The 27211-nt window shown below is 41.5% G+C and overlaps 1 protein-coding gene across 1 annotated transcript; it reads left to right on the forward strand.

Annotated features, from left to right (window-relative positions):
• Nucleotides 1-14666: 14666 nt before the first annotated feature.
• Nucleotides 14667-23194, forward strand: LOC126272241 (ejaculatory bulb-specific protein 3-like). The gene is made up of 2 exons (XM_049974944.1): nt 14667-15017; nt 22792-23194. Exons 1-2 carry the CDS (start codon nt 14828-14830, stop codon nt 22986-22988), a joined length of 387 nt encoding a protein of 128 aa, XP_049830901.1. The 5' UTR covers nt 14667-14827; the 3' UTR covers nt 22989-23194.
• Nucleotides 23195-27211: the final 4017 nt, after the last annotated feature.

The following is a 27211-nucleotide window of genomic DNA, read 5'->3' on the forward strand; positions in this document are numbered from 1 at the left end:
CTAGTACAATTTGTCACACTGAGAAGCTGTTAATATGTAACAATGTTTTGAAGTGGAATATCCAGTCTAGAACCTAGAGAACTTATTTAAACAGAAGTTACGAGTGCATTGTTATAGTGAACAGACGTCACAGTGTTATTGTGTGTGTACATTCTTGCTTGTTAGTCGCACGATTACGTAACGCCTATAAGGCTCACATACTTCGAACATATGCCGGTACTGCCAATGAGATTTTAATGCTACATTTTGGTTTACTTAAAAATACATTCTGGATTTAAAGTACTCTCTGTGAGATACCAGATGTCACAGTGGTTAGTTTATGTGACAGCTACACGATTATATCACGACGCTACTAATGAGTGACAATTTACAATGTTGCTTTTGCGGTGTATCTGTTTTATCTATGCACAGTTTTTCTGAATTCTTCTGAAAAAGTAAAACATGTTTTGGTAATAACTTTGTGGTATAGCTACAATGAGACAGCATTTTATGTAGCACAACAATACGTTACAGCACAGTACTTTCTTCATCATGGCAATAAACGTAATAACTACGATATCTATACGGAAAGCATTTCACTTTCGTTTATGATGAGGTAAGTACATTGACTTCAGCAGAACTTTGCTTACAGAGGATGATAACTACGAAAGTTCCACAGAATTATCTTACAGCAAAACGCACATTTAGCACTATAGGGCACGAATTTGAGTGATTAATTTGGTACTTAAACCATTTATTTATCAAGATTGTTGAATTACAAAGAAAGTTTTTCGTGATACATTTCATTCCATTGCTGTAATCTGTAACACCTGAGGGTATAATTACATTAATCCTCAGGGGGTACACGCTTACTTTGTGTACCATGTGTATGGCAAGCACAAGGAGCCCTAGCCTATATGGTATTTGCTTATACAACTTTAAACATCGGTACCATATTTCTCTAACACATTAATTACACAGCTATATGATCATTTAACTGGGAGAGACAAACATTTATTTTACTACATCAGTGACAGATGTTTACGTAATTACACAGTTGGATAACTTCACACTTACGAAATTGTATTTTGTCTGTACTTTCTGATTTGTTCAAATTTTTTCAGAACAATTGTGATACTATGAGAGCTTTGAATGTCATATTTGGTATGAGATCATGATTTTTAAAGTACGTTTGAGGTAGATGACACTTTTGACATGAGCAGAGAATTTTTTTAAGGTTTTGAAATTTTTGTAGAAAGCTATGACGTTTTTGAGATTTGACTGAGGTGTTATAATGTTATTATTACGACGACGATGTGAGTTATGCTGCTGAGGTATGTTTAAGCTGATGCTATATCAGTTATTTGATTATGCTACGTATCTGTTATGATGAAATATTGAAGAAGTGTCAACGAATAAGGTAAGGAATAATGAGTAGTGGTTAGGGACTCTGGTTTGTAAAAAAGGTCGTTGGAAATCAAGAATCGTACGTTAAGAGTTATGAAATGTATGTAAATGCGTGAATGTATCACTATGCTGGCGAAATTTTTTTTTACACTATTATATTTATAGGATTTTGTTTCTACACATTTGTAACACAAATTCTTGAACTGTGAAATTTTTTATATGAGACTGCCACTGTAGCGGAAACTGCTGTCGTAAATATTTCAGTAAGAAATGAAAGTGACCTTGACGTAATGCGTTTTGGGCGCCCAGCTGAGAGGTAGTCGTCTGACAAAAGAAAGCCATTAGGTGAAAAAAAGTGCCATTATCCTCGCTATTGACATTCATTCCTTTGTAGAAAGCATCGCAAATACGACACCCTCAAACTTGAAACATATGATTACACTGTGAAGCACTTAATTTGTGATATTTACTAATATGCCTAATGAAATGATGACAAACATTTTACATCTATTGTCTTTCTAGTTGAGAGAATTTTTTTGCCTTTGGAGACGCCATTTGCCTAGTGAATTACGTTTCATATGTTGCTTTATATTTGCTCATTTTGTTTAATATCTAGTTTCTTGCTGCACTGCAGCATTGGTTAAAGTAAAATTTAATACATGTACTAATATAAATATTTTCTGTTTACAGACCCAGTAAAGAATAATTTTATGATGTACTTTCGTAAAAAAAGGAGGAACACAAATAGACATTTCGCCTCACAGAAAATGTATAGTTAATTTTTAACGATTTGGTAAATCATCTGCTAGCGTATGTTTTCGTGATGCATCACTCTAGTGTTAAGATGTGACATAGGTATTAAACATTTTTACTGTAATATTTTTTCTGCTTCAGCTTTGTTTTGTTTAGTTATAAGTTATTACATTTATTGCTGCTTGCTATGCTTACTTGTATTTTTTAGTCATTGCTGTTTGTGTTAATTGTTTTGTGCTGCTGCATTGCATCGTCCCTTAGTTTAGCATCTGAGTTCAGTAGATTTTAAGTTAGCTTAAGAGGAGGTAGACTATAAAAGAAACTAACTATGATGAATTGGAAGAAAAGCATTGAGAAGCTATAAGAAAATGGTTTGGACAAGAAAGTAATGTACAGTGGAGAAAACCTATTTTTGAAAGGGGATGTGAACAGAATACAGAAAGCATGCTTGGATAGGATTTTTTTTGGTGGAAACAAATGCTGAAATAAGACGAAAGATCCATGGAATGAAGTTTTGGGTTGGACTGCAGTACCAAATGTTACACTGAAAACAAACCCTGTCCATTCCCACTATGTGTTTGTGTACCCTTGTGTATTTGTTTTCTTCCTGTCTCTGTGTACTGTTTCATAGAATTTTTTTCTTCTAATACTAAGCTACATTCACTATGATGAGGAATACTGTTATCCTCAAATATAATTTGCATTAATAACACGTTATTTACTTCGTAAAGATGTTTTCACATTATTTATTCTGTTTTGTTCTAATGCTCATGTGTGAAGTTGATGTTTCAAAAGTTATTCTGATCTTTTATGTATGTACTTATGTCATAATTTTTGTAACACTGATGTATTTGTTATTTCGATTCTTTTGTAAAGCCTGTATTACTACAAATGTTATCTGTATTGTTATGTTCTTTAATGATATATTTTGTACCTTTGTTATTGTATTCTTATGTTATAAAATTGTAATTGACGCCAGTTCAGCAAATTAAGTAACTTGTATATTACATTTCACTGCACATGTTTCTGTTGGTCATAGTATATTCACAATATGCGAGATGTAGGGACTGATAGTGTTTGCAAGTGTGTTGATAATTCAGCAAGGGACTGGTTAACAGCATTGCTGGTTCTAAGGACAATTCCCAAAACTTTGTGAGTGGACAAGTGGTGGGTTATGGACTTGCTATATTCTCCACAAGACTGTTCGATGGTGATTGTGCAACTGCACAGTCGCAACAGATGGCTGCTGGCTATCTCTACAAGGACTACAATGGGTCTACACCTTTGATGACTCAGCTATGCCATTATTTCTACAAGGACTGCAGTGGGTCTGCACCTCTGGTGGCCCACCAATACTGTAATCTCTACCAGCACTACAATGGGTCTACTCTGTGTTGACCTACCTACCAATAGTCATCAAAACTTCGACTGACTCTGCTGTGGGTTTGCTCTGTTGTGGCCCATTACCTGTCTGCATGTCAAGAGTCAGCACTGTCTTTCTGTTGGAAGGACAACACTACTTCTTCAAGACTGCATGGAAATCCACTACTTCCATGTGCATTTTCTTTTATTGCTCTGTCTTTGAGAAAAACACTGCTATTGTACTGTGATGAATGATCAGGACTGTCTATATGGACTGTGAGAAAATTTTAGCTTTTGACCAACATTGTATTAATAAGTGTGTGCATTTGATTTCTTTGCTATTGTAATCATAATTATGAAAAAAAAAATTTAAATCTGTATTGGCCACTGACCAAAACAATTTGTGAATTTTTTTGTGGGGACCATGGGGGCTATGTAAGTAGGCTGTTTAGGTTTTCTTATTGGTAACGCCGCCACCACATAGTGCTCTGTATGAAAATCACTGGCTGTGCCGTGTGCAGTCTGTGGCTAGTTTGCATTGTTGTCAGCCACTGTAGTGTTGGGCAGCGGCAGCTGGATGCTAACAGCGCGTAGCGTTGCGCAGTTGGAGGTGAGCCGCCAGCGGTGATGGATGTGGGGAGAGAGATGGCGGAGTTTTGAAATTTGTAAGAATGGATGTCATGAACTGCTATATATATTATGACTATTAAGGTAAATACATTGTTTGTTCTGCATTAAAATCTTTCATTTGCGAACTTGCCAATCAGTAGTTAGTGCCTTCAGTAGTTTGAATCTCTTATTTACATGGCAGTAGTGGCACTCGCTGTATTGCAGTAGCTTGAGTAACGAAGATTTTTGTGAGGTAAGTGATTTGTGAAATGTATTGGTTAATGTTAGAAGGGCCATTCTTTCGTAGGGATTTTTGGAAGTCAGATTGCGTTGCGCTAAAAATATTGTGTATCAGTTTAAGCACAATCTTGCACAATTTTTCTAAGGGGACGTTTCAGTGTCAGCTGTTCATTTTCAATTGTGTCTACAATGCGTTTTGTAGCTACCATCTGTTCTCATAACACTTCACTTCGTATTTTGTCTCTTCTTGCTACTTGAAAACTTCATCTCCTAAACTCTATTCCCATTGTTTTTAATTTCTGCTCACTGGTCTTGGAGACATCACACAGTTTAGCGCCGTGTGGAGCGATGTTATATGCTAGTTTCATATATGCTCCTTTTCAAATTGCCATCCGGATAATGGAGCGTAACTGCATAGGTTCAAATGGCTCTGAGCACTAGGGGACTTAACAGCTAAGGTCATCAGTCCCCTAGAACCTAGCACTACTTAAACCTAACTAACCTAAGGAAATCACACACATCCTTGCCCGAGGCAGTATTCGAACCTGCGACAGTAGCGGTCGCACGGTTCCAGACTGAAGCGCCTAGAACCGCTCGGCCACACTGGCCGTCGTAACTGCGTAGTTACCATCTTTCCCTTTGTTATTCTGTGCCTTATTTACTCGTTGCTTCCACCTTAAACCGAAATGATTGTCCCCAAATATTTATATGAACGGCAGCACTTCACTATAGATCGTCATACGTAACACGATCCCTTCCTACACCTCCGAAAACCAAGTATTCAGTCATTGTAAAGTTAATTTTCGTGCCCCACTGCTCACAATCTCCTTTAAGCTTTCTTATCGTATAAGACATCCTCTTGTTCCACGGCAAAGATAAACTGATCGTTGGCAGGATTTAAGAAGTACAGAGGCTTATCACCGACCCTAATTCCCATGCTTTTAACTTCCTTCTCCAATTTCCCAGAGTTTCATTAAAAAATAAAGAGGATAGGAGCTCAATAGCTTCCTTGTACCAGTATTTGGCTAATTTTAAGTTTCGGCAACAGTATCTTCCTAACTATAACATGACAGGTACTATCTGAATGCAGATTTCTAACGACCTGTACATAAGATTTATGTAACTTCTTATCTTTCATTGCTTACCACATTCTAGAAAGCGTTACACTGTGGCAGACCTTCTGCGAGTCTAAGGAAGCCACGTGTGTCTTCCAATTGTGTGCGTTCAATAGATCTTCATAGTGTGTTTCCCATCTACCTAGGCAAATCAGCTGTAAGTTTACTCCTAGCTATTTCAGTATCTTCTGTGATTCTTTGGGGTTCGAACTCCCTATATAGTTATTAATATTTCACATTTAAGGTATAACATAATTTTTTTCTCTAATTACTGTTTTTTTCTTCTTTTTACCTCTCTCTTCAATCTTACATGGCTACTTCTGTCATCAGCCTTACCGTTCAAAAGCTATGTTACAGCCTTCCTTTTTCGCCTTCACCTTTGCGCCAATATCATTATCCCTCCAATCATTTTAAAACTGCAAAACGAATTCTCTACTATTCAGAAACCTTCAGAGACAGGTTCATGAGTAGCTCTCACTAATGTCTTACATGTTACTTCCGCTACTGCTTCATCAGTCTGATGTACCTTCCCATTAAATCTAAGGTCCTGATGTTACAAAAAGGTACGGCCAAACTTTCAGGAAACATTCCTCACACACAAATAAAGAAAACCCTTAATTTCCATGTTAGAGCTCATTTTAGTTTCGTCAGTATCTACTGTACTTCCTTGATTCACCGCCAGTTGGCCCAATTGAAGGAAGGTAATGTCGACTGCGGTGCTTGTGTTGACATGCGACTCATTGCGCTACAGTACTAGCATCAAGCACATCAGTACGTAGCATCAACAGGTTCGTGTTCATCACGAATGTGGTTTTGCAGTCAGTGCAATGTTTACAAATTTGGAGTTAGCAGATGCCCATTTGATGTATGGATTAGCACGGGGCAATAGCCGTGGCGCGGTACGTTTGTATCGAGACATATTTCCAGAACGAAGGTGTCCTGACAGGAAGACGTTCGAAGCAATTGATCGGCGTCTTAGGGAGCACCGAACATTCCAGCCTATGACTCGCGACTGAGGAAGACCTAGAACGACGAGGACACCTGCAATGGACGAGGCAATTCTTCGTTCAGTTGACGATAATCCTAAGGTCAGCGTCAGAGAAGCTGCTGCTGTACAAGGTAACACTGACCACGTCACTGTATGGAGAGTGCTACGACAGAACCAGTAGTTTCCGTACCATGTACAGGGTGTGCAGGCACTATCAGCAATTGATTGGCCTTCACGGGTATACTTCTGCAAATGGATCATCCAACAATGTGTCAATCCTCATTTCAGTGCAAATGATTTACAGATGAGGCTTCATTCCACGCAATTGTGCAATCACGTCATCAACACAGATTTTCTGTGAACGTTTGGGCAGGCATTGTTGGTGATGTCTTGATTGGACCCCATGTTCTTCCACCTACGCTCAATGGAGCACATTATCATGATTTCATACGGGATACTCTACCTGTGCTGCTAGAACATGTGCCTATACAAGTACGACATAACATGTGGTTCATGGACGATGGAGCTCCTGCACATTTCAGTCGAAGTGTTCGTACGCTTCTCAACAACAGGTGCGGTGACCGATGGATTGGTAGAGGCCGACCAATTCCATGGCATCCACGCTCTCCTGACCTCAACCCTCTTGACTTTCATTGATGGGGGCATTTGAAAGCTCTTGTCTCCTCAAACCTGGTACCAAATGTAGAGACTCTTCGTGCTCGTATTGTGGACGGCCATTCTCCAGGGCTGCATCAGCGCTTCAGGGATTCCATGCGACGGAGGTGGATGCATGTATCCTCGCTAACGAAGGATATTTTGAACATTTCCTGTAACAAAGTTTTTGAAGTCACATTGGTACGTTCTGCTGCTGTGTGTTTCCATTCCATGATTAATGCGATTTGAAGAGAAGTAATAAAATGTACTCAAACATGGAAAGTAAGCGTTTCTGACACGTGTCCAGATGACATATTATCTTTCTTTGTGTGTGAGGAACGTTTCCTGAAAGTTTGACCGTACCTTTTTGTAACACCCTATATACTGTTTTTTACAATTACTTAATTATTAACATTTCCATAGTAATACTATCGTTATGTAGAGGAATGTTGGACAAGGATGGGCTGTTAGGATGTGCCATATTAAAACTCGTCCATGTTTCCCAAGTGATTTATTATTTCCAGCTGCAGTGCCCCCATTCTCCTCGGTCTGCTTCACCAGGTTAGCAATCCTGAGGATGAGGACACCACTTCGCTGTCTGCAAAACGGCTTGGCGCAGAATGGCGCCTCAGCGACCCATGCAGCGCACTGCTCTGGGTTGGCCTTGTATGGCCGTGGACTTGTGACGATGTCAGGATGGGCCGGCAGTCGACACAGAGCTTTTCGCCCCTCCTGCCTCAACGCTGCCCCCTGGGAGTTGCAAGGCTGCCCGCGGCGTGCTTCCTTGCCGGCGTTGCTAACATTGCGACGATAACAAGTGTCCGTGAACTGGGTCCGAATCTACGGCCCTCACCTCGGGATGCCTCCGGCGTGTGTTGAGAGCTAGCAAAACTGCCTGCTGTATCGAACTGTGGCGTGGCCTGCGGCTGGCTGGCTGCGGACCTCAGAGGGTCGAACCAACGATCTGCCGTGGACTGGAACGCTGGGGTCCCGTCTCCTGCTGCCTGTAGCCGGCGGTGTTGTGGGCTACAATGCAGTCCTTGCTATGAATTTTTTCGCTTACTTAACACATGAAACTGTTTGTATATGATGTATTGTCCAGTTTAAATATGTATTGTAAATACTGTGTTTCAATTATGTAATATTTAACTCTGGCAAGTCAGGGCATATTTAAAGTTGAACTTAGAGGGATTGTTTTGTCGCGCCTCTGGGCGCGGGAGCGCACCAGCGGTTGGTAGTAGCAGTGACGCCGTGCTCGGAGTAAGAAGTACAGTCGAGTGCTGCTAGTCCTAGCTGTGTTACATCTAACGGCTAGTGTGTGGATCTACGTACAACGGGAAAGTAATGGTCGGCATATTTGGAAGCATGGCCGGGCAAGTTATTATGGATTAATGGGCATGGTGCTGAAGAAACGAGGTCTTAAATGTGAAGCGCACTGTGGGCCCAAGTCGCAACAGTATAAGCCTGCTGCCACATTGTGTCACTGCCGTGGACTTCCGTCAATCCACCGACAACGAGGGAAGTAAGATCTACGTAACTTTCTTAGGATAAAATTATATAAGGCTTGCCAGTGACTGTGCTTTTCGCTGAAGTTGAACAGTTAATAACAAGCACTTTATAATCGAAGTGTTGCAGTTACATTCCACCCGACAATAACACCAAGTAAGTTCCTTCCAATCCTTGCCTTATTGAACCGAGTGCGTCACGCCATCATCAAGAGAAAGTATGTTAATTATCAAATTATTTGCATAGACGGTGAAGAGTAAATTTCAGACTGGTTATCTTAGTTAATTGTTGCACTTAATAAGCTTCCTCCAACCGTAATAACTTAATTATAGACTGAAGTAATAAATTTGATTATTAAGATTTATTTCAATGCATATTCAGCTGAAGTTAACGCAAGGATATTTCATGAAACTATAAAGCTTATTCCACCTGACAATCCTCCAGTTAATGAATTATTATCAGTCAAAACATAGTTAATCAATTATTGGCAATATATTTCATTATCAGTAGATTAAACTGTGCAAATAGCTAATTGTAAAGACAGAATGACAGTCCATTGTTCAAAATCTCGATAGATAATTATCTGCGTTGTCAGCATTGCACTTAGCTGACAAATTATGAACAAAATAAGTGTAGTTAGATTGTTATGACATTGTTTTACATGAGTACTGAGCCTGACACAGCACTTACGTAAAATTTCCTGTTCTACCTGCTGCGCTACAAACAGGTAAACTTTATTTTTGACACAATTATTCATGTACATAACAGTACTGTCGCTCATCAGTTGAGCTAGCGACCGATTTTTTAATTGCTTTTACAACTTAATCCTTTCTTTCGGCAAAATTTCCACTGGCAAAATGTATTTCCAAATTATTTCCATTATTTCCTTTACCTATCGATATTGAATGAAATTACTCATTCAATAACGATCAAATTATAACGTCTCCTGTTTCCCGCGGAATAATCATTATTTACTTCCGATTCGGATGCCTTATCCCCCAGAGTCAAAATTCATAATTCACGGTCATTGTCAACTTGTAATTTTGCAAATCACGGGAAGCACCCTCCACCATCCAAGAGAGCTGTCACGAATGCCTTGTTAGTGAACCGGTGCCTTTTTCTATGCGGCTGTGCGCCTCTGTTTTGCTAACATGCCATTCCGAGTCATGTCCTTTTAACACCTGGTTTGGACCAAAGGGCAGCTTCTGCCAGTAACCTGCGCAATGCAAGCCGCTGCGTTTACTCTTTTCAGCAGGTCTACGGCCTTGTAGCCTCCATTTTACTTCGCAACTGCTGCTAGTGTAACTTACTGTCAACAAGCCCACGCCTGGCTGAAACTTCTGCGCTCCGAACTATTGCACCGAAGTCAACCTTTTCCCATCTTAAATGGTGGTACCGCTACAGCTATATCAGTTACTAAGCTCAGAACCATCTTTTTATCAATTGAAAGGAAAAAGTTTAGAAAGACAATTTATTATCTAAAAGAAAGAGTACGCATGAAGGACCATTAAATAAATATATAAAGGTATTGAAAGATAACAAATCAACTCAATTTTTCAGTGACGCAGTATGCCTGTCGTCTACATTACATAGTGCGACGCACTGGCTCAATGTAGCGCATCAAGTTAATATCTACATATGGTACTGAGTCTGATTGTTACTCAAACAGATTTTCATAAACCACTCCCTTCCTATATCCCCAACGGATGCTGATCACGCGAGCAAGATGTTCAACGTATTATTCGTACAGTGTGACTAAGTAATGTGCGTACCAGTCTTTCTACGGTAATTCGAGGTAGCTTTACAAATTTTTCGACATTAGTCTACAGTGTTCAGTTGATAGAGTGTCACTCATACACAGGCAATTGGCGTCTATCAACGTTATCTGAACTTTAGGACGTTTTATGTACTCATAAAAAATGGCGAGAAAATAATTTAGATTTTCCAAGACAAATGAGCAAAATTAACTATTTTTGCAGAAAATGTCATCTCAGTGAAATACACTATGTGATAAAATTGATCTGGACACCCCCAAAAGCATACTTTTTCATATTAGGTGCATTGTGCTGCCACCTACTGACAGGTACTCCATATCAGCGACTTCAGTAGTCATTAGACCCATGAGAGAGCAGAATGGGACACTCCATGGAACTCACGGACTTCGAATGTGATCAGGTGATTGGGTGTCACTTGTGTCATACGTCTGCACGCGAGATTTTCACACTCCTAAACTACCCTCGGTCCACTGTTTCCGATGTGATAGTGAAGTGGAAACGTGGAGGGACACGTAGAGCACGAAAGCGTACAGGCCGACCTCGTGTGTTGACTGACGGAGACTGCCGATAGTTGAAGAGGGTCGTAATTTGTAGTAGGCAGACATCTGTCCAGACCATCACACAGGAATCCCAAACTGCATTAGGAACCACTGCAAGTACTATGACAGTTAGTCGGGAGGTGAGAAAACTTGGATTTCTTGGTCGAGCGCCTGCTCATAATCAACACATCACGCCGGTAAATGCTAAGCAACGCCTTGCTTATTGTAAGGCACGTAAACATTGGACGATTGAACAATGGAAAAAAAGGTTGTGTGGAGTGACGAATCACGGTACACAATATGGCGATCTGATGGCATGGTGTGGGTATGGCAAATGCACGATGAACGTCATCAGCTAGCTTGTGTAATGCAAACAGTAGAATTCGGAGGCGGTGGTGTTATGGTGTTTTTCATATAGGGGGCTTGCACCCCTTGTTGTTTTGCGAGGCACTACCACAGCACAGGCGTATACTGATGTTTTAAGCACCTTCCTCCTTCCCACTTTTGAAGAGCAATTCAGGGATGGCGACTGCATCTTTCAACACTATCTAGCAACTGTTCATAATACACGGTCTCTGACGGCGTGGTTACACGACAACAACATCCCTGCAATGGACTGGCGTGCACAGAGTCCTGACCTGAATCCCACAAAACACCTTTGGGATGTTTTGGAACGCCGACTTCGTGCCAGGTCTCATCGACCGACATCGACACCGACCGACCGACCCAGCGCAGCACTCCATGAAGAATGGGCTGCCATTCCCTAAGAAATCTCCAGCCCCTAATTGAACGTATGACTTCGAGAGTGGAAGATGTCTTCAAGGCTAAGGGTAGGCCAACACCACACTGAATTCCAGCATTACCGATGGAGAGCGCCACGAACTTGTAATTCATTTTCAGCCAGGTGTCGGGATACTTTTCACCACATAGTGTATGTGATTGAACAGGAGAAAATGCAGCCTGGCCCCATTATGATAAAATATGGCAATAATAATAACAGATATCACTTTAATCACTTCTAGCATACTGTGCACAGAAGTGCGTTTTTTATTTAAATGGTGACTAGTTTCTGACATTTTCACCACTGGACAGTTGTATGAAAATGGTATCTTGCACTCACCCACTCACATAAGCATGTGGGCAGTGTATCGATTGTATGATGTAATGATAGAGCTTACTTGGATAGTCTCATGATTGACTGCAAAAAGATGGTCACCAATTTCATAAACACAAACTTCTGTGCTACTTTGAGGGTTTTGTAACTTAATTGCGTCTCGCTTTTTTGCGAGCATATTTTGTGCCGAAATGAAGGCTTTGCTAAAAGTGTTTTCGTACATATCGAGACAGCGAAACGGTTTTGTAACAGTGTACTTAACTGAAGTACATAACAAGAGATGCGTCCTTAGAGATAAATTTACTTAGCCGAAAATGGCGTCTAAAAATATTCAACAACCTACAGAAATATTATTTTCAGAATCAATTTCAAATTTCAGACAAGTTTCATTGAAGAAGACGCAATAGCCTTCAACTTCTTTCCCATCCTTGGTGGTTCTCATACTGTGTAACAAGGCGTAAAAAATGCTTTAAATTTCACGCAAATTTATAGGTACACCTTTTGCGTTATTAAACAATACTAAATGTGCTAAATTTGTGTTGCTGTATACACTGCCATTTGGGAAAATTGCAACACCGAGAAGCAATTACGCGAATAGCATCACACTTTTTGGTCGAAGTGGCAACGGGTGTAGTACACGTACGTCGAGCAGAGCCCTCTCGTGTCGGTCCGACAGGGTCGGTGTTGCGCCTAGTGTAGGCGGTGCAGAGCTGTCAAGTAAGGTGGAAACAATATAGTGAGTGCCAGCATGCCTCGTCGACGTTAAAGGGAGCCACACCGGCATGTGAGCGAGGTCGAACGGGGCAGAATGACCGGTCTCCTGGAAACGGGGTTGTCGTACCGTGACATTTCGGCTCGCTACGACAATGATGCATGTGTGAAGCATTGGATAGAGGAAGGTCGTACGCAGCGACGAGCGGGAACTCAACCACGGAGCATGGCCACAGCACGGGATGACCGTCATCTTATCCCCATTGCCAATACGCACCGTACAGCGGCATCCACAGTGTTGGCTCGTCGCTGGAGCACTGTCACAGGTGTGAATTTGTCTGCATCGACAGTTTGTCGCCGTCTGCTGCAGTTTGGACTCGTTGCACGAGTACCATACGTCGCCTTCCATTGTCCATAAACCACAAGCTCCTACGACTCCAATGGGCACGTGAACACCGTCACTGGGATGTTAAGTGGAAACTTGTAATCTTTTCGGATGCGTCCCGCTTCAACCTGTCCTACAGTGATTGCCTCATACGTGTCCGGCGGTACCGTTGTGAGTGCAAACTGGAGGGCTGCAATGTGGAGTGGCGTAGTGGACAAACACCAGATTTTATGGTTGGGGCGCCATTGCGTACAACAGGCGATCTCGCCTCGTACGTATTGAAGGCACTTTGAACAGCAACCTGTACCTAATGGAGGTTGTGGAGCCTGAGATATTCCTCCTGTTTAAGGCGTCTCCACAGGCCACATTTCAACAGGACAGTGCCTGGCCACATATTGCTTGGAGTATACAGGTAAGAGTACCATTGCTACCCTGGCCTGCATTTTTCCCAGAATGGCGCCCATCGATCATGTCTGCGATATGGTTGGTCGGCACGTGGTGCGTCACGGTCCTCCAGTAACTGGTGTCACGCATTTGTGGGCTCCAATACCAACTGCGTGGAGTAAAAACACTCAGGAACGTTTTCAGAACCTTACTGATTCAATGCCACGGCGTATAGCAGCTCTAATTGCAGCGCATGATGACTCTAGCTCTGAGCACTATGCGACTTAACTTCGGGGGTCATCAGTCGCCTAGAACTTAGAACTAATTGAACCTAACTAACCTAAGGACATAACGCACACCGATGCCCCAGGCCAGATTCGAACCTGTGACCGGAGTGGTCGCTCGGTTCCGGACCGCATGGTGGCCACACGATATATTGAATACTAGGGCTTAAAGGATATGTACCGATTTGAAAAAGCAATCATTTGTTACTTGTTATGTACACAAGCTGTGGTATTAAATTAATTGAATTCATGCGTTTTCTTCTTGGTATCGTAATTTCCACAAACAGTAGTGCACTTCAAAAAAATAAAATGAAATTTTTTGCCACTTTTGACAAAAAGTATGCCAACTAAGACAATTCCTCGCACTCACTTGTGTGTCCGTTTTTGTGCGGTGGGATACTGAGACGAGAACTGGTTTGTAGTATTTGACCTACGAGTCACAGCGAGAAAAAGTTAGTTTATTACGGTGTTTTGGGATTTTTCGCATAGATATTAAACAATAGTTCCTCTTATTAACCCGCACACTTTTCTAGAATGTTATTCCAGGTATGTCATTTTTTGTTGTTAACAGAAAATATTTATTTTTCTTTTTGCATGGTACGCAAAACTCGACTCTCACTGGCCTCCCACGGAGGTGACACTTGCAGAGCATGATTCAGTTACCGCTACTACAAATAGAATTTTCTACATTTATTCTGATTTGCATAGAGCGTAGCATATTTAAGGAAACCGCAACATGCCACGTATATTGCTCAATAAGAACGTCGATTACTGTGCTGTCTTCCATACCGCGGGATGCTGGTGAGGTAATTACAGTGAGAACTGGCTGTTCAAGGTCGCAGGAGTTGAGCAAAGCCACGCAGTTTTCGCATTATCGCACGTGTCAGCGCTAGTTCTTCCGGAAGGCGCCCCACCTCCGTGCCCCCGTTATCCCGTCATAGGTATTCATACGCCAGAGCGGAGGTATAAGAAGCAGCCACCTGTGTCCGCAACCCACAGTCCGGGCGGAAAACAAGGTAGCCATGGCGAGAAACCTGATCCTCTGCTGCTGCCTCGTAGCCGTCGTTGCAGTTTCTGTGAAAGCCGATGACAAGTTGGACAAAGTGAACGTGGACGAGATCCTCAACAACGATCGCCTCCTGAAGTCCTACATCCAGTGCATGCTCGATGCAGACGACGGAAAGTGCACCACTGAGGGCAAGGAGATCAAAAGTAAGTGCAGCAGCTAAGCTTCCTTTTCTCTTTCGTCTCTGGCTTCTTTCTTCCACTGTTCACTATCGTCAGAGTTCGATTCCCGTTTTCCTAGATGTTCGATTAAATAATACGCTCATGGATGATGATGTAGCACTCCCATATACAAAATGGCCAAATCATGCTCGAGATTAATAACTGCAAATTCTTTGAGGTTGCCGAGGAGGTTTCATGGCATCTCTTCAAGAAACTTTGTTTCTTATTCCTTGTTAGGTGTGCAATTGCAATAAGGTGGTATTGTGTTCCCCTAAGAGCAACAGCAGTGTAAGAACATTAAATTACCAAATATGCAGCAACTAGTTTTATTTATTCACTTTTGCAAATCGATTTAAACTGATTAACAGCCATCATCGGTGCTTTCAACCAATATGCGAACTGAGTAGTAATACTGTCTTAAGACATCATGCTTTAACCAATATGTTAGTTCAATATTGTTTATTACTGTGTTAAGACAGTATTATTACTCAGGGTACATATTGGTTGAAAGCACCGATGATGGCTGTTAATCAGTTGAAATCGATTTGCAAAAGTGAATAAATAAATCATGAATTTGCGACTGGTTGCTGCATATTTGGTAATGTTGTGGTTTACGGTCGCTTCACGACTTGGGAACAACATAGAGCCCACCATTCACAAGTGTAAGAACAGACAAATATCGTGTTATCAGGAGGACCTGTTACTTTATCCTTGTCAAATCAATCTTACTCTCATACGTAGCGCTTCAGTGTTCTGTCATATAGGAAATTTCATGTCCTGCTAAGAAATGTTCTTGCCAATTGAGGTAACGTTTCATAGAGCTTACAATTCGCCTTTTGCTTTAATCTAAACAAAGAATTATGGCAGTTTGGCATAATCACGATAATGTCTACCTCCCTAGTTTATATTCTTTGCTCGCCGACCCCATCTAATCCCCAACGATGTATGGTTTAGCTTCCTGTCAAAAATGTGATACTTTACCAATTTCCACCTCTTGTCCATCTCTTTTTGACTCTGTCTTTGGCTTTTTGCACAATGATCGCTTCTGTGTATAAGAGAATCACCTTCGCTTCTTCTCTCTGTGAATCCAGTTTTTATCATCTTTCCAACAATCTCCTTCGATTCTTCGTTTCAAGATAGTTCTGGTAAAGCGAACGTTTCCTTCAATATTAGGGTACAGATGTTTCCCTTGCTGTCTGATATTCTTATACGATAACGTAGCAAGCGATACCAGTCGTCTACTGTAAAGGCCCATTGCCGGTGACAGTTATTTTAGCATTGCCTGTTGCTCAGTAAAAAGGATTATCTCACTGTTTACAGGTCCAGCTGTTAACAGTGTACATTTTTCGTTCAATATTGTTTATTTACCTACACACTGAATTTCTGCCGTGTTCTTATTATGACGCAGTCTGCAAAATTTGCCCAATTTCAAATACAAATATAGGCATCGAGTCCTATCGAAGTACGATCGCTAACAGACAGAAGCATGGATCTCAGGGCAGTCTTTAGGGATCTATTGGCAACTGTACAGACGAAATACACAGGGAAGATCAACTGTGATGTCCACAGATCAAACAAAAAAAAATTATTGATTCTGAAGTACAATAATCCTCGGGTACTACATATTCAGCAGATCCACAGTAAAGGGACTCGAAAACCAACTCTTTATAATACACTAATAATCGTAGCGATCATTTTATGTAGATGAACATGAAACACATGGGCATATGTGTGTTCTGTAAGTGAGTCAAAAACATTAGTACCTGATAGAACAGCCCTCTTGTTACGGCAAAGAACGTATGATTGAAATAAACCAAAGGAATACTATTCGACATGTGTACAACAGTTAAGCTTCTTCTTTCCGCTCTTGCATACTCCCAAGACGGTGTAAGAGACGTGCTGTTGCCACCATCGACGGACAATCTCAAGCACCATTTACACTACACTCACAGAGGTCCTGTGCTTGAAATGTTCTAGGTTGTATCATATTGACCGTTCATTCAACGCCACGTGTGTTGACAGACTAAACGTCTGACCAAGGAAATCAGGCATATACTGAATTTATCTGCGGATTTGATATAAAATATTTTCGTCACTAGATACTGATGAAACTGGCGTCACTTTTCCTCCCATTACAAAGAACACTATTAAATGAAATGTTAATAAAATTATACGTATCGATATGGTAGGACGAAAACGTGATTAAATTTGTAGGAGGTATGGAGTGTACACAGTTTGCAATCTGGTACACAGATCGGTCACGTTTGGCCGGCATCGACTAGAACTCAGCATATGTCAACTGCGGGTACGTCATTCCACGAGGTTTCAACTCTGTATCATATTTTGTCATTCTTAGTTGGGAAGGAAAACATAGGTACGAAGAAGGTAGCTGCGAAGGAACCATGGGTAACAGGAGAAATACTTCAGTTGATTGATGAAAGGAGGAAGTACAAACATGTTCCGGGAAAATCAGGAATTCATAAATACAAGTCGCTGAGGAATGAAATAAATAGGAAGTGCAGGGAAGCTAAGACGAAATGGCTGCAGAAAAAATGTGAAGACATCGAAACAGATATGATTGTCGGAAGGACAGACTCAGCATACAGGAAAGTCAAAACAAACATTGGGGACATTAAAAGCAACGGTGGTATCATTAAGAGTGCAACGGGAATTCCACTGTTAAATTCAGAGGAGACAGCAGATAGGTGGAAAGAATACATTGAAAGCCTCTATGAGGGTGAAGATTTGTCTGATGTGATAGAAGAAGAAACAGGAGTCGATTTAGAAGAGATAGGGGATCCAGTATTAGAATCGTAATTTAAAAGAGCTTTGGAGGACTTACGGTCAAATAAGGCAGAAGGGATAGATAACATACCATCAGAATTTCTAAAATCATTAGGGGAAGGCCAAAAAAACGACTATTCACGTTGGTGTGTAGAATATATGAGGCTGGCGACATACCATCTGACTTTCGGAAAAGCATCATCCACACAATTCCGAAGGCGGTAAGAGCTGACAAATGCGAGAATTATCGCACAATCAGCCTAACAGCTCATGCATCGAAGCTGCTTACAAGAATAATATACAGAAGAATGGAAAAGAAAGTTGAGAATGCACTAGGCGACGATCAGTTTGGCTTTAGGAAAAGTAAAGGCACGAGAGAGGCAATTCTGACGTTACGGCTAGTAATGGAAGCAAGGCTAAAGAAAAATCAAGACACATTCATAGGATTTGTCGACCTGGAAAAAGCGTTCGACAATATGAAATGGTGCAAGCTGTTTAAGATTCTGAAAACAAAAAGGGTAAGCTATAGGGAGAGACGGGTCATATACAATATGTACACCAACCAAGAGGGAATAATAAAAGTGGACGATCAAGAACGAAGTGCTCCTATTAAGAAGGGTGTAAGACAAGGTTGTAGCCTTTCGCCCCTACTCTTCAATCTGTACATCGAGGAAGCAATGATGGAAATAGAAGAAAGCTTCAGGAGTGGAATTAAAATACAAGGCGAAAGGATATCAATGATACGATTCGCTGATGACATTGCTATCCTGAGTGAAAGTGAAGAAGAATTAAATGATCTGCTGAACGGAATAAACAATCTAATGAGTACACAGTATGGTTCGTGAGTAAATCGCAGAAAGACGAAAGTAATGAGAAGTAGTAGAAATGAGAACAGCGAGAAACTTAACATCAGGATTGTTGGTCCCAAAGTCAATGAAGTTAAGGAATTCTGCTACGTAGGGAGTAAAATAACCAATAACGGACGGAGCAAGGAGGACAGCAAAAGCAGACTTGCTATGGCAAAAAAGGCATTTCTGGCCGAGAGAAGTCTACTAATATCAAATACCGGCCTTAATTTGAGGAAGAAATTTCTAAGGATGTACGTCTGGAGTACAGCATTGTATGGTAGTGAAACATGGACTGTGGGAAAACCGGAACAGAAGAGAATCGAAGCATTTGAAATGTGGTGCTACAGACGAATGTTGAAAATTAGGTGGACTGATAAGGTAAGGAATGAGGAGGTTCTACGGAGAATCGGAGAGGAAAGGAATATGTGAAAAACACTGATAAGGAGAAGGGACAGGATGATAGGACATCTACTAAGACATGAGGGAATGACTTCCATGGTACTAGAGGGAGCTGTAGAGGGCAAAATCTGTAGAGGAAGACAGAGATTGGAATACGTCAAGCAAATAATTGAGGACGTAGGTTGCAAGTGCTACTCTGAGATGAAGAGGTTAGCACAGGAAAGGAATTCGTGGCGGGCCGCATCAAACCAGTCAGTAGACTGACGACAAAAAAAAAAAAAAAAAAAAAAAAAAAATGGAAAGTGGCTCGCAAACAGTTTCCTGCCAGTCTCTCGTCTGTTGTTCGCCAGATTTGATCACAGAATCAGATATGTGGATAACGTGCTGAGGACGGCAACAGTCTGGATAGGTCAGGATAGCACGAGTGAAAAGCTGATTTTCTTTGTAGTGTTGAAAGATTAATTCATGATGACGTCGGAGATAGGACTCACCTGCTAGCCTGGGCCAGAAAGAAGCGTAAGGACTGTCGTTCAGGTAACAGGCTGCGCAAAACAACTGTAACCATGTTGCACACTAAAGATATCCCGTGCCATCAAACCAGTGAAGAAAGCGTTCTGGTAACGTTCGTTTTTCTCTGTGTCTTCAAACATGAATACATGCATTGTAATGGTGCTTGCAGAAGCGGCACCCATCCGGAAGACGACATAATTACAGCCACGCCGCTATCTGCTGCTGCGTCAGTGAAAAAAGCCGTGGCGGTAGCCATTCTGAGCCATTGTCGAATTACGACAAGTGGAAATTTCTTCTACTTAAGGCGGCATAGCACGATCTTCTAAGAAACAAACAAACTTTAGTTTCGATTTCTATATGACGAACCCGTTGGGTAATCTATCGTTTGGTCCAGAATATATCTTACCCACTCCCTACTGTTGCGCTGAAATGCTAATCGATCGCACATAGAATCGCATGATGTCACTTTGACGGATTTTGCTAGCTGCCTTTATGGTATTTCAGTTTTAACGGTCAGCAGCGTATTCATCATGAAGAGAAATTCGTTCTCTTTCCGTGTACATTATGTTGAAGAAAATCACTTTTAAACCCACATGATGTTTGTAACATATGACGTGTATATGTGTGGCTGCGCAATGTTGCCTGCTCAATGGAATTCTCACCCCCACAAATGATTAAATTTACCATCCCATTGACAGCCTACCTAGGGATTTCCATAAATCTTAAGATCGAGTAGTAGCTTTTCATCACTTCAGTTATTGCATCAAACCAATTATGTCTCTGGGGATACTATAAGAATAATTACAATGTGGATACCGTAAATTGTTTATTCGCAAAAAACGTGCAGAGTGCAAAATAATTGTGTTAATATTAAGTACACAGTATCGGATTCTACCCCATATGTAATTTCTAGATTGGCAGAACATCAGTTTCAGTTACTTTAGACTTCGATCCCCGTTATTAGAAGAATGGACACAAAGTTTATTTACCGAAGAATTTTTACCAAAGAACAATTGCTACACAGCCGTATATTTTCGGGTATTATTTTATTTAGAGAAATAGCTTAGGCAATTCATCAATGCATACTTCAGGCCCCTGCGCACTCAATGTATATAGATTCACATAGACCGATTCAAGCATTACTGGAGGCATGAATACCTGTGATCCGTGAATTTTTTGTGCAACTTGACAAAAACTGAGTACACGTTTCTCGTGGTGCATATTTGCAGAATTTTTGTAAAAAATTAACAGTCCAGGTGTTAATGGCTCCGGTTATGCGTGTATCGGTCTATGTGATTCTGGATACATTCAGTGCATAGGGGCCTCAAGATGGCAATAATGAGTCTCCGAAACTAGCTTAGTAAATATAATAACATCTGAAAATAAGCGGCTGTTTGGCGAATTTTCTTTGGTAAATATCTGACCAGGCGATGTCCTGTACCCACGATGGACCAACAGGGACACAAAGCTGGCTGGCAGTGGTTAGCAGCGAGGAACAAAAGACATATACCCTGACTGGCTTTTTCAGAAAACGCTCAGTGGGAAACCAAATGGAACTCATCTCATTTACGGCGAGTTTTTCTCCACATTTCGTACTGGAGTGCGCGTGTGATATATTGACTTACGGAGATAAGTTGTACTGCACTCCTGATCTGCTCACTGCGGCAGATGATGTACATGACATAGATGCAACTCTTTGCCTATACAGTAGATGCAATATCCCCTCAGAACATAAGTCAGTATTTCTGTTTACTCACTAGGCAGAAATAAAAACTCGAGTCACATGTTCTCATGTAAAAATTCAATTTAGAGTATGCCGGATCCACAGAGAGCTAAAGAATCATCACTCGAGTAAGCACAATAGGAATTCTGTTAGTGAAAATTGGTTTCATGTGCCGCTTTTCGCGAACTCAAGGATTCTAAAAACCTAACCGCCAGTTTCTCAACTGTGAGTCTCAACCAGGAGAATCTCATGCTCGAACCCCAGAGGAAAACGTATGTCATCATTCCCAGCAGGGACGTGCTTTTAGTCAATCCTTGGAGAGAATTCCTTATCCAGATTATACGCACGTCCCAACTGGTCAAAAAAGAAAGAAATGGCTCTGAGCACTATGTAAATTAACATCTGAGGTCATCACAATTACTTAAAACGAACTAACCTAAGGACATGCCACATACCCATGCCCGACGCAGGATTCGAACCTGCGTCCGTAGCAGTAGCGCGGTTACGGACTGAAGCGCCTATAACCGCTCGGCCTCTGCGGCCGGCTCCCTACTGGTCATATGGCACCCATGTTTGCACTCAAATGAGGAATCCCAGTAGCCTGTACAATAGCATTACGTTCCACTACACAGGCCATGAATCTGCAGAAAGTCACGTGACGCACGTACTCCTTTCAGAAGGTTTTCTGGAAGGTTCCATTTTCCCTCCTACATTCCAAAAGCTCTGCCAAACAAAAACATGTCTGTGCCTTTCAGCGGAGCATGTGCTCCCTGAGAATATTCATCAGATGTCAGCTAAAGACCATCATTTCTGATTCTTCGCATATCTTCGCACAAAAAGCATGTCCTTTCGTCTTCTTCCGCCACCGACGCTGTTTCTTCTGGTACACTGTCCAGAAATAGTTTTCATCCAACCAGAGGATAACCTCACGCCCGATCCTACAGCACATCGCGGTTCTGCTACATTGAGCGACATAAACCGCCACCGCCATGCAGTAATCTCTTTCATGGCCGTAAATGTCAGCCGCTGCAGAACACGACAACTCTCTTTCTAGCCCACTTTAGCTAATAGCGGCCGGCCGGAGTGGCCGAACGGTTCTAGGCGCCACAGTCTGACACCGCGCCAGCGCTACTGTCGCAGGTTCGAATCCTGGCTCGGGCATGGATGTGTGTAATGTCCTTAGGTTAGTTAGGTTTAAGTAGTTTTAAGTCCCATAGTGCTCAGTGCCATTTGAACCATTTGAATCTGATGGCGGCGTCTGAAGAATGCATTCTTCGCCTTTTAGTTAAGTGCACCATTCTAAGTAACTGCTAGTCAAGGAGGACTGCATCTATTGTTAGTACTTGGAACTAGAGAATATCATCCAATGAAATGATTAATAATCCATTAGTGCACTGGAAATATAAATCAACTGGAATATTAAACTTAAGGAGCCAATATCCTGCGCCGTTTGCAGTGAAACATTTTCACATGATTTTCTGTCACATTGCTACAGGCAGGGTGCCAAAATTGGTGTCAACGGGATGCAACGACTGCACGCCTAGCCAGATGGAGAGAGCTATCAAGGTCTTGAAGCACATCACAGAGAAGTACCCTGCAGAGTGGACCAAGCTGAAGGCCAAGTACGACCCCGCGGGCGAGTACACCAAGAAGTATGCCGAGACCTGGAAGGAGCGGGGCGTCAATTTCTGATCGCCGCACCAGAACGACTGAGCTCTCAGCTGTTACCATCGTCGTACACATTTCAACACTGACTCCTGTCTCTCTCCAGAAACTTTCAGCGACCGTAAATTCATCTGACAACTTCATACAATTTTGTCACTCAACGCAGTTTCTTAAGTTACACTTCTTCACAATATTCCAAAAATTATGATATTAAATAAATGTTTATTGTTAAATTTGAGTTTCATATTCTGGTAGGTTGCTCGACAATTTCCTTCTTCAGAGTATGACTCCTTGCGAAGTCCACTTTTCTATAACTGTGTTTCAATCATCATTTATAACAGTGGATCTGAACTTGCCGTTAACGATCCCCTGAAAGTTCAAATGAAATTTTCTCTGGGGTAAAAACGAAAGGGTTCAACTGACTTTCGGCTGTGAAACTAAATTATTTATAAAATAGCGTTACTATTATCACTGTTTCGTAATATTGCAATAATGATAGCGTAAGTTAACAATAATTTAATATTTTCTTTCAAATATCAGCATCAACATGTGACACAATGTAGTAGACGTTACAGCTACACATACACTTTGTACTTTGTAATACGATCTGTGACAGTAAAGTTGAGACGTATACATCGCACACGTTTAAATATTTGATAAAGATGTGGCTCTGAGTGGTTAGTAGTTACGAATTGCTCCATTATTTACTACACAACACATAAAGGGACTAATTGACGTTACCAAACAACTCTATAGGTACAGGGCAGTTCTTATTAATGTCTGAAGACCCAGGAAGCGACTTAGATGACGCTGAGACAAGTAATATAATATAAGACACATGGGTCGAAAATATCGTGAAATACTCAAAAAATGGATGAGAAATCTTGAACATATGACGTCACCAGATGCCTATCTTACCGCACTTCCAGCGATTGGGCTTGGGGTGAAGGGAGGATTGATCGATGCGAAGTTTGTTTTTGTAGCTGTGATCTGTTGTAAACGTAGACGTTACAGTGTTATTGCCCTCGGTGTAATCAAGTAAGAGCTGTTCTTATTTTGTCTTTCTTTCCTTTTTGGCTCCTCGTATATTGTTTACAGACATTATTTATTATAGAAAACGAGGTAGTTGGGAAACTTATACAGATTTACTTGTGATTCAATACTTTCGGTTTCTGTTTTACTAAACTTTTTCAGTAAAACAACGGAGAGCGCGAGACTGGAAAAAATAAAACATTCTGTAAACGTATAATTTCTTATGCAATGAAAAACATTCAGCCTGCCAGACCCAAAACTCGAATCCTGAACTCTCCGCACCTAAGACGTACACGTAGTCCTGGGTCGATACCGACATGAACACTTGACTCAATTACTGACCGCCCAGGGAGGTAACTTGTGGTGAAAGAGTTTTGACGCCACATGTCCAATATTTGTCATCCGTTTTTTAAATAATTTCCAACATTTATTACACTATTTTTCTTATAATAATTTATTTGTCTCAGAGTCATCTACGTCCCTGCGGAGTTGTTTAAACGTTAGTTATAATCTTTCTGTACGATACTATTACACTGCTGTAGGGCCTACAACACAGTGTTTGATATATACTTATAGACCGCCAGATTACTGCGAAAAGCGTGTATTTAATGTGAGATTTTTTCAAGTGCCATGTTTCTTTCGCCCTTTCATTATGTATCTTCTTCCTTTCTTCTGATCTTTTCAGGTCATATATAATATTTAATATCTGCTCAGTCTCTTGTCTATTCTGCAATCTGCAGTCTTCTTTAATCTTACTGGGCAGTAGGACTTTTTGTTATGACTCTTCTTTCTGCTTTCTTGATATTTTCTGGTGTATCTTTGCGAGTAATGATCAACATCTCTGATGCATATCAGATTTTCGCTTGATGATTTTTACTGTCTGACTTTTATATAACACAATTTTTTCACTGACTCATTAGTGCTGATGTAGTAAAACACCTACAAAAACTAAATATCACTTTTCTTTCGTATAAATTTTCAAAGAAAATTCCTTTCATTCTACAGTTTAGTTGTGGTAAAGTTGATGACGGTATAGGCCTGGTGCAGAAATGGTGTGTGTGTGGGGGGGGGGGGGGGGGGGGTTACCAGCTAGTATCTGATTTAACTCGGGGGTAAAAGTGTCAGAAATGTTGTGGTCCACCGATACATATAAAATAACCTCTCAATTTCAAAAAAGGGAACAGAAGAAATAAAGAAAATAAATGGTCCGTGATACACACCATCGAAACAATCATTATACCACGTACAGGGTGTTTCCAAAACTCCGTTACAAAATAGTTTGGTGAAGTACACCTCAGGGACTAAATAATGCTTAACAAAGTACCACATTCCGTCGGTGAACCATTTACGCACTTAACAGAAAACATGTGAAATAATTTTTTCTATCTTTCTGAGACTATTGAGTGGGAGATTCACCATAATTGCAGTTACCATAGTTGCTGCCAAGAATTGTTGATAATTTTCAGTATCTCTCTTCTGACACCTATAAACTCCATGTCGCTACATTACAGCACAGCCGTTTGCACTGAACACCGTTACCATTCTAGCTACTTCCTTAACATCAATGTTACCCCAGTTACAAGTAGGTAAGTTACTTGTACTTTTTACTCTCTTGGCCCTGCAGAGAAGCAAACTCTAGGCAAACTTTTTTTGGAAAAAAATGTACATTTATGAATACAGGTTCCTGTTCAGTCGTTTTATGACGACAATAAGGTGAATCAGATGTGAGGAGTTTTGATTCCAATTTGTACCACAACTATATTTTAGGTGATGTACAACTGTACGGAATGTGTAACTAATCAATCTCTAGCATTCACGTCTACAACGATTACATCAACGTCACAAGGAATCACAGTCGCAAGAGGACATTTCATCTGTGATAGCCCTTCTACATCTACATTTACATCCTGCCGCCATTGGATAAGCAGCTGCCAGCAGCAAGTCGTATACTCCTAGCTCACTTATTTGTTACTTAGTTTAATTCTTAATTTATTTGTGTGTTTTTGGGTACCTGCATTGTTTAATTCATAAATTTCGGGCTTATTATAGTATTTGAGAGTTGTAGCATCGCATTTTACTACCTGAATAGCGTAAACTCGCGTAATCGTTTGTCATCTGTTTTTGTTTTGAACGGCCATTGTCGGTTGGTCACAGCCAGTGTGCTCTCTGCCGCCGTTGGATAAGCAGCTGCCAGCAGCAAGTCGTATACTCCTAGCTCACTTATTTGTTACATAATTTCGTATAGGAGGTGTAATTTCGAGTTTTAGTTATTGTAATCGTAAATTCACGCGGATTGTAGCGTAGTCGTTAGGCATTTGAACAGGTTAGTTCATATATTCTTCGCATGTTTCCCTTGCGTTATCTAGGCAAAGACTCGTGCTTCAGTAACTGTTGTTCAACATCAGTTAGAATGGACAGCGACTGTGATTGCTGTGTTCGGATGAGGGCTGAGTTGGCACCCCTTCACTCACAGCTGCAGGCGGCGCTGACTTCGGTCATGCAGCTTGAGGCTGTTGCCAATGGGCACCACTGTGGGGAGCTGGAGTTGGTTATCAAAGGGATGTCAACCTCGTCCCATCTGTCCCCAGATCGGTCTGCCCGCAGTGGGGTTGCGCCCTAGCCTGTGGTTGATTGGGAGGTCGTTGCAAGGCGTGGCAGGCAGCGAAAGATGTCTCTGGAGGCTGATCAAAAAGCTTCCCCGGTGCGTCTGACAAACAGGTTTCAGGTACTGTCACTGGCTGAGCCAGTCCTTCCGGATGCCATGAAGAGCACAGGGTGCATCCAGCTGCAGGTGGTGGCACATGTCGGCACTTATGACATGTGACGGGTTGGATCTGAGGAAATTCTGTCTGGATTCCAACGGCTATCTGATTTGGTGAAGGCTGCCGGTCTTGCTTACGAGATGAAGGCAGAGCTCACCATCTGCTGCATCGTTGACAGAACCGACTGCGGACCTTTGGTGCAGAGCCGGGTGGGGGGTCTCAATCAGAGGCTCAGGCGGTTTTGCGACCATGTTGGCTGCAGATTCCTTGACTTGCGCCATAGGGTGGTGGGGTTTCGGGTTCCGACGAATAGATCAGGAGTTCACTACACTCAGCTGGCGGCTACACGGGTAACGGAGGCTGTGTGGCGTGGACTGGGCGGTTTTTTAGGTTAGAAGGCCTCGGGAAAGTACGGGGTGGGCTGCAATCTCAAAGAGTGTAAGGCAATTACAGGAC

Source organism: Schistocerca gregaria, chromosome 5, assembly GCF_023897955.1.
Source record: "Schistocerca gregaria isolate iqSchGreg1 chromosome 5, iqSchGreg1.2, whole genome shotgun sequence".
NCBI lineage: Eukaryota > Metazoa > Arthropoda > Insecta > Orthoptera > Acrididae > Schistocerca > Schistocerca gregaria.

Coding starts and splice junctions, on each gene's coding strand:
- LOC126272241 (XM_049974944.1), top strand. CDS start 14,828: ATGGCGAGAAACCTGATCCTCTGCTGCTGCCTCGTAGCCGTCGTTGCA. Junction 15,018..22,791: donor TGAGGGCAAGGAGATCAAAA/GTAAGTGCAGCA, acceptor ACATTGCTACAG/GCAGGGTGCCAAAATTGGTG.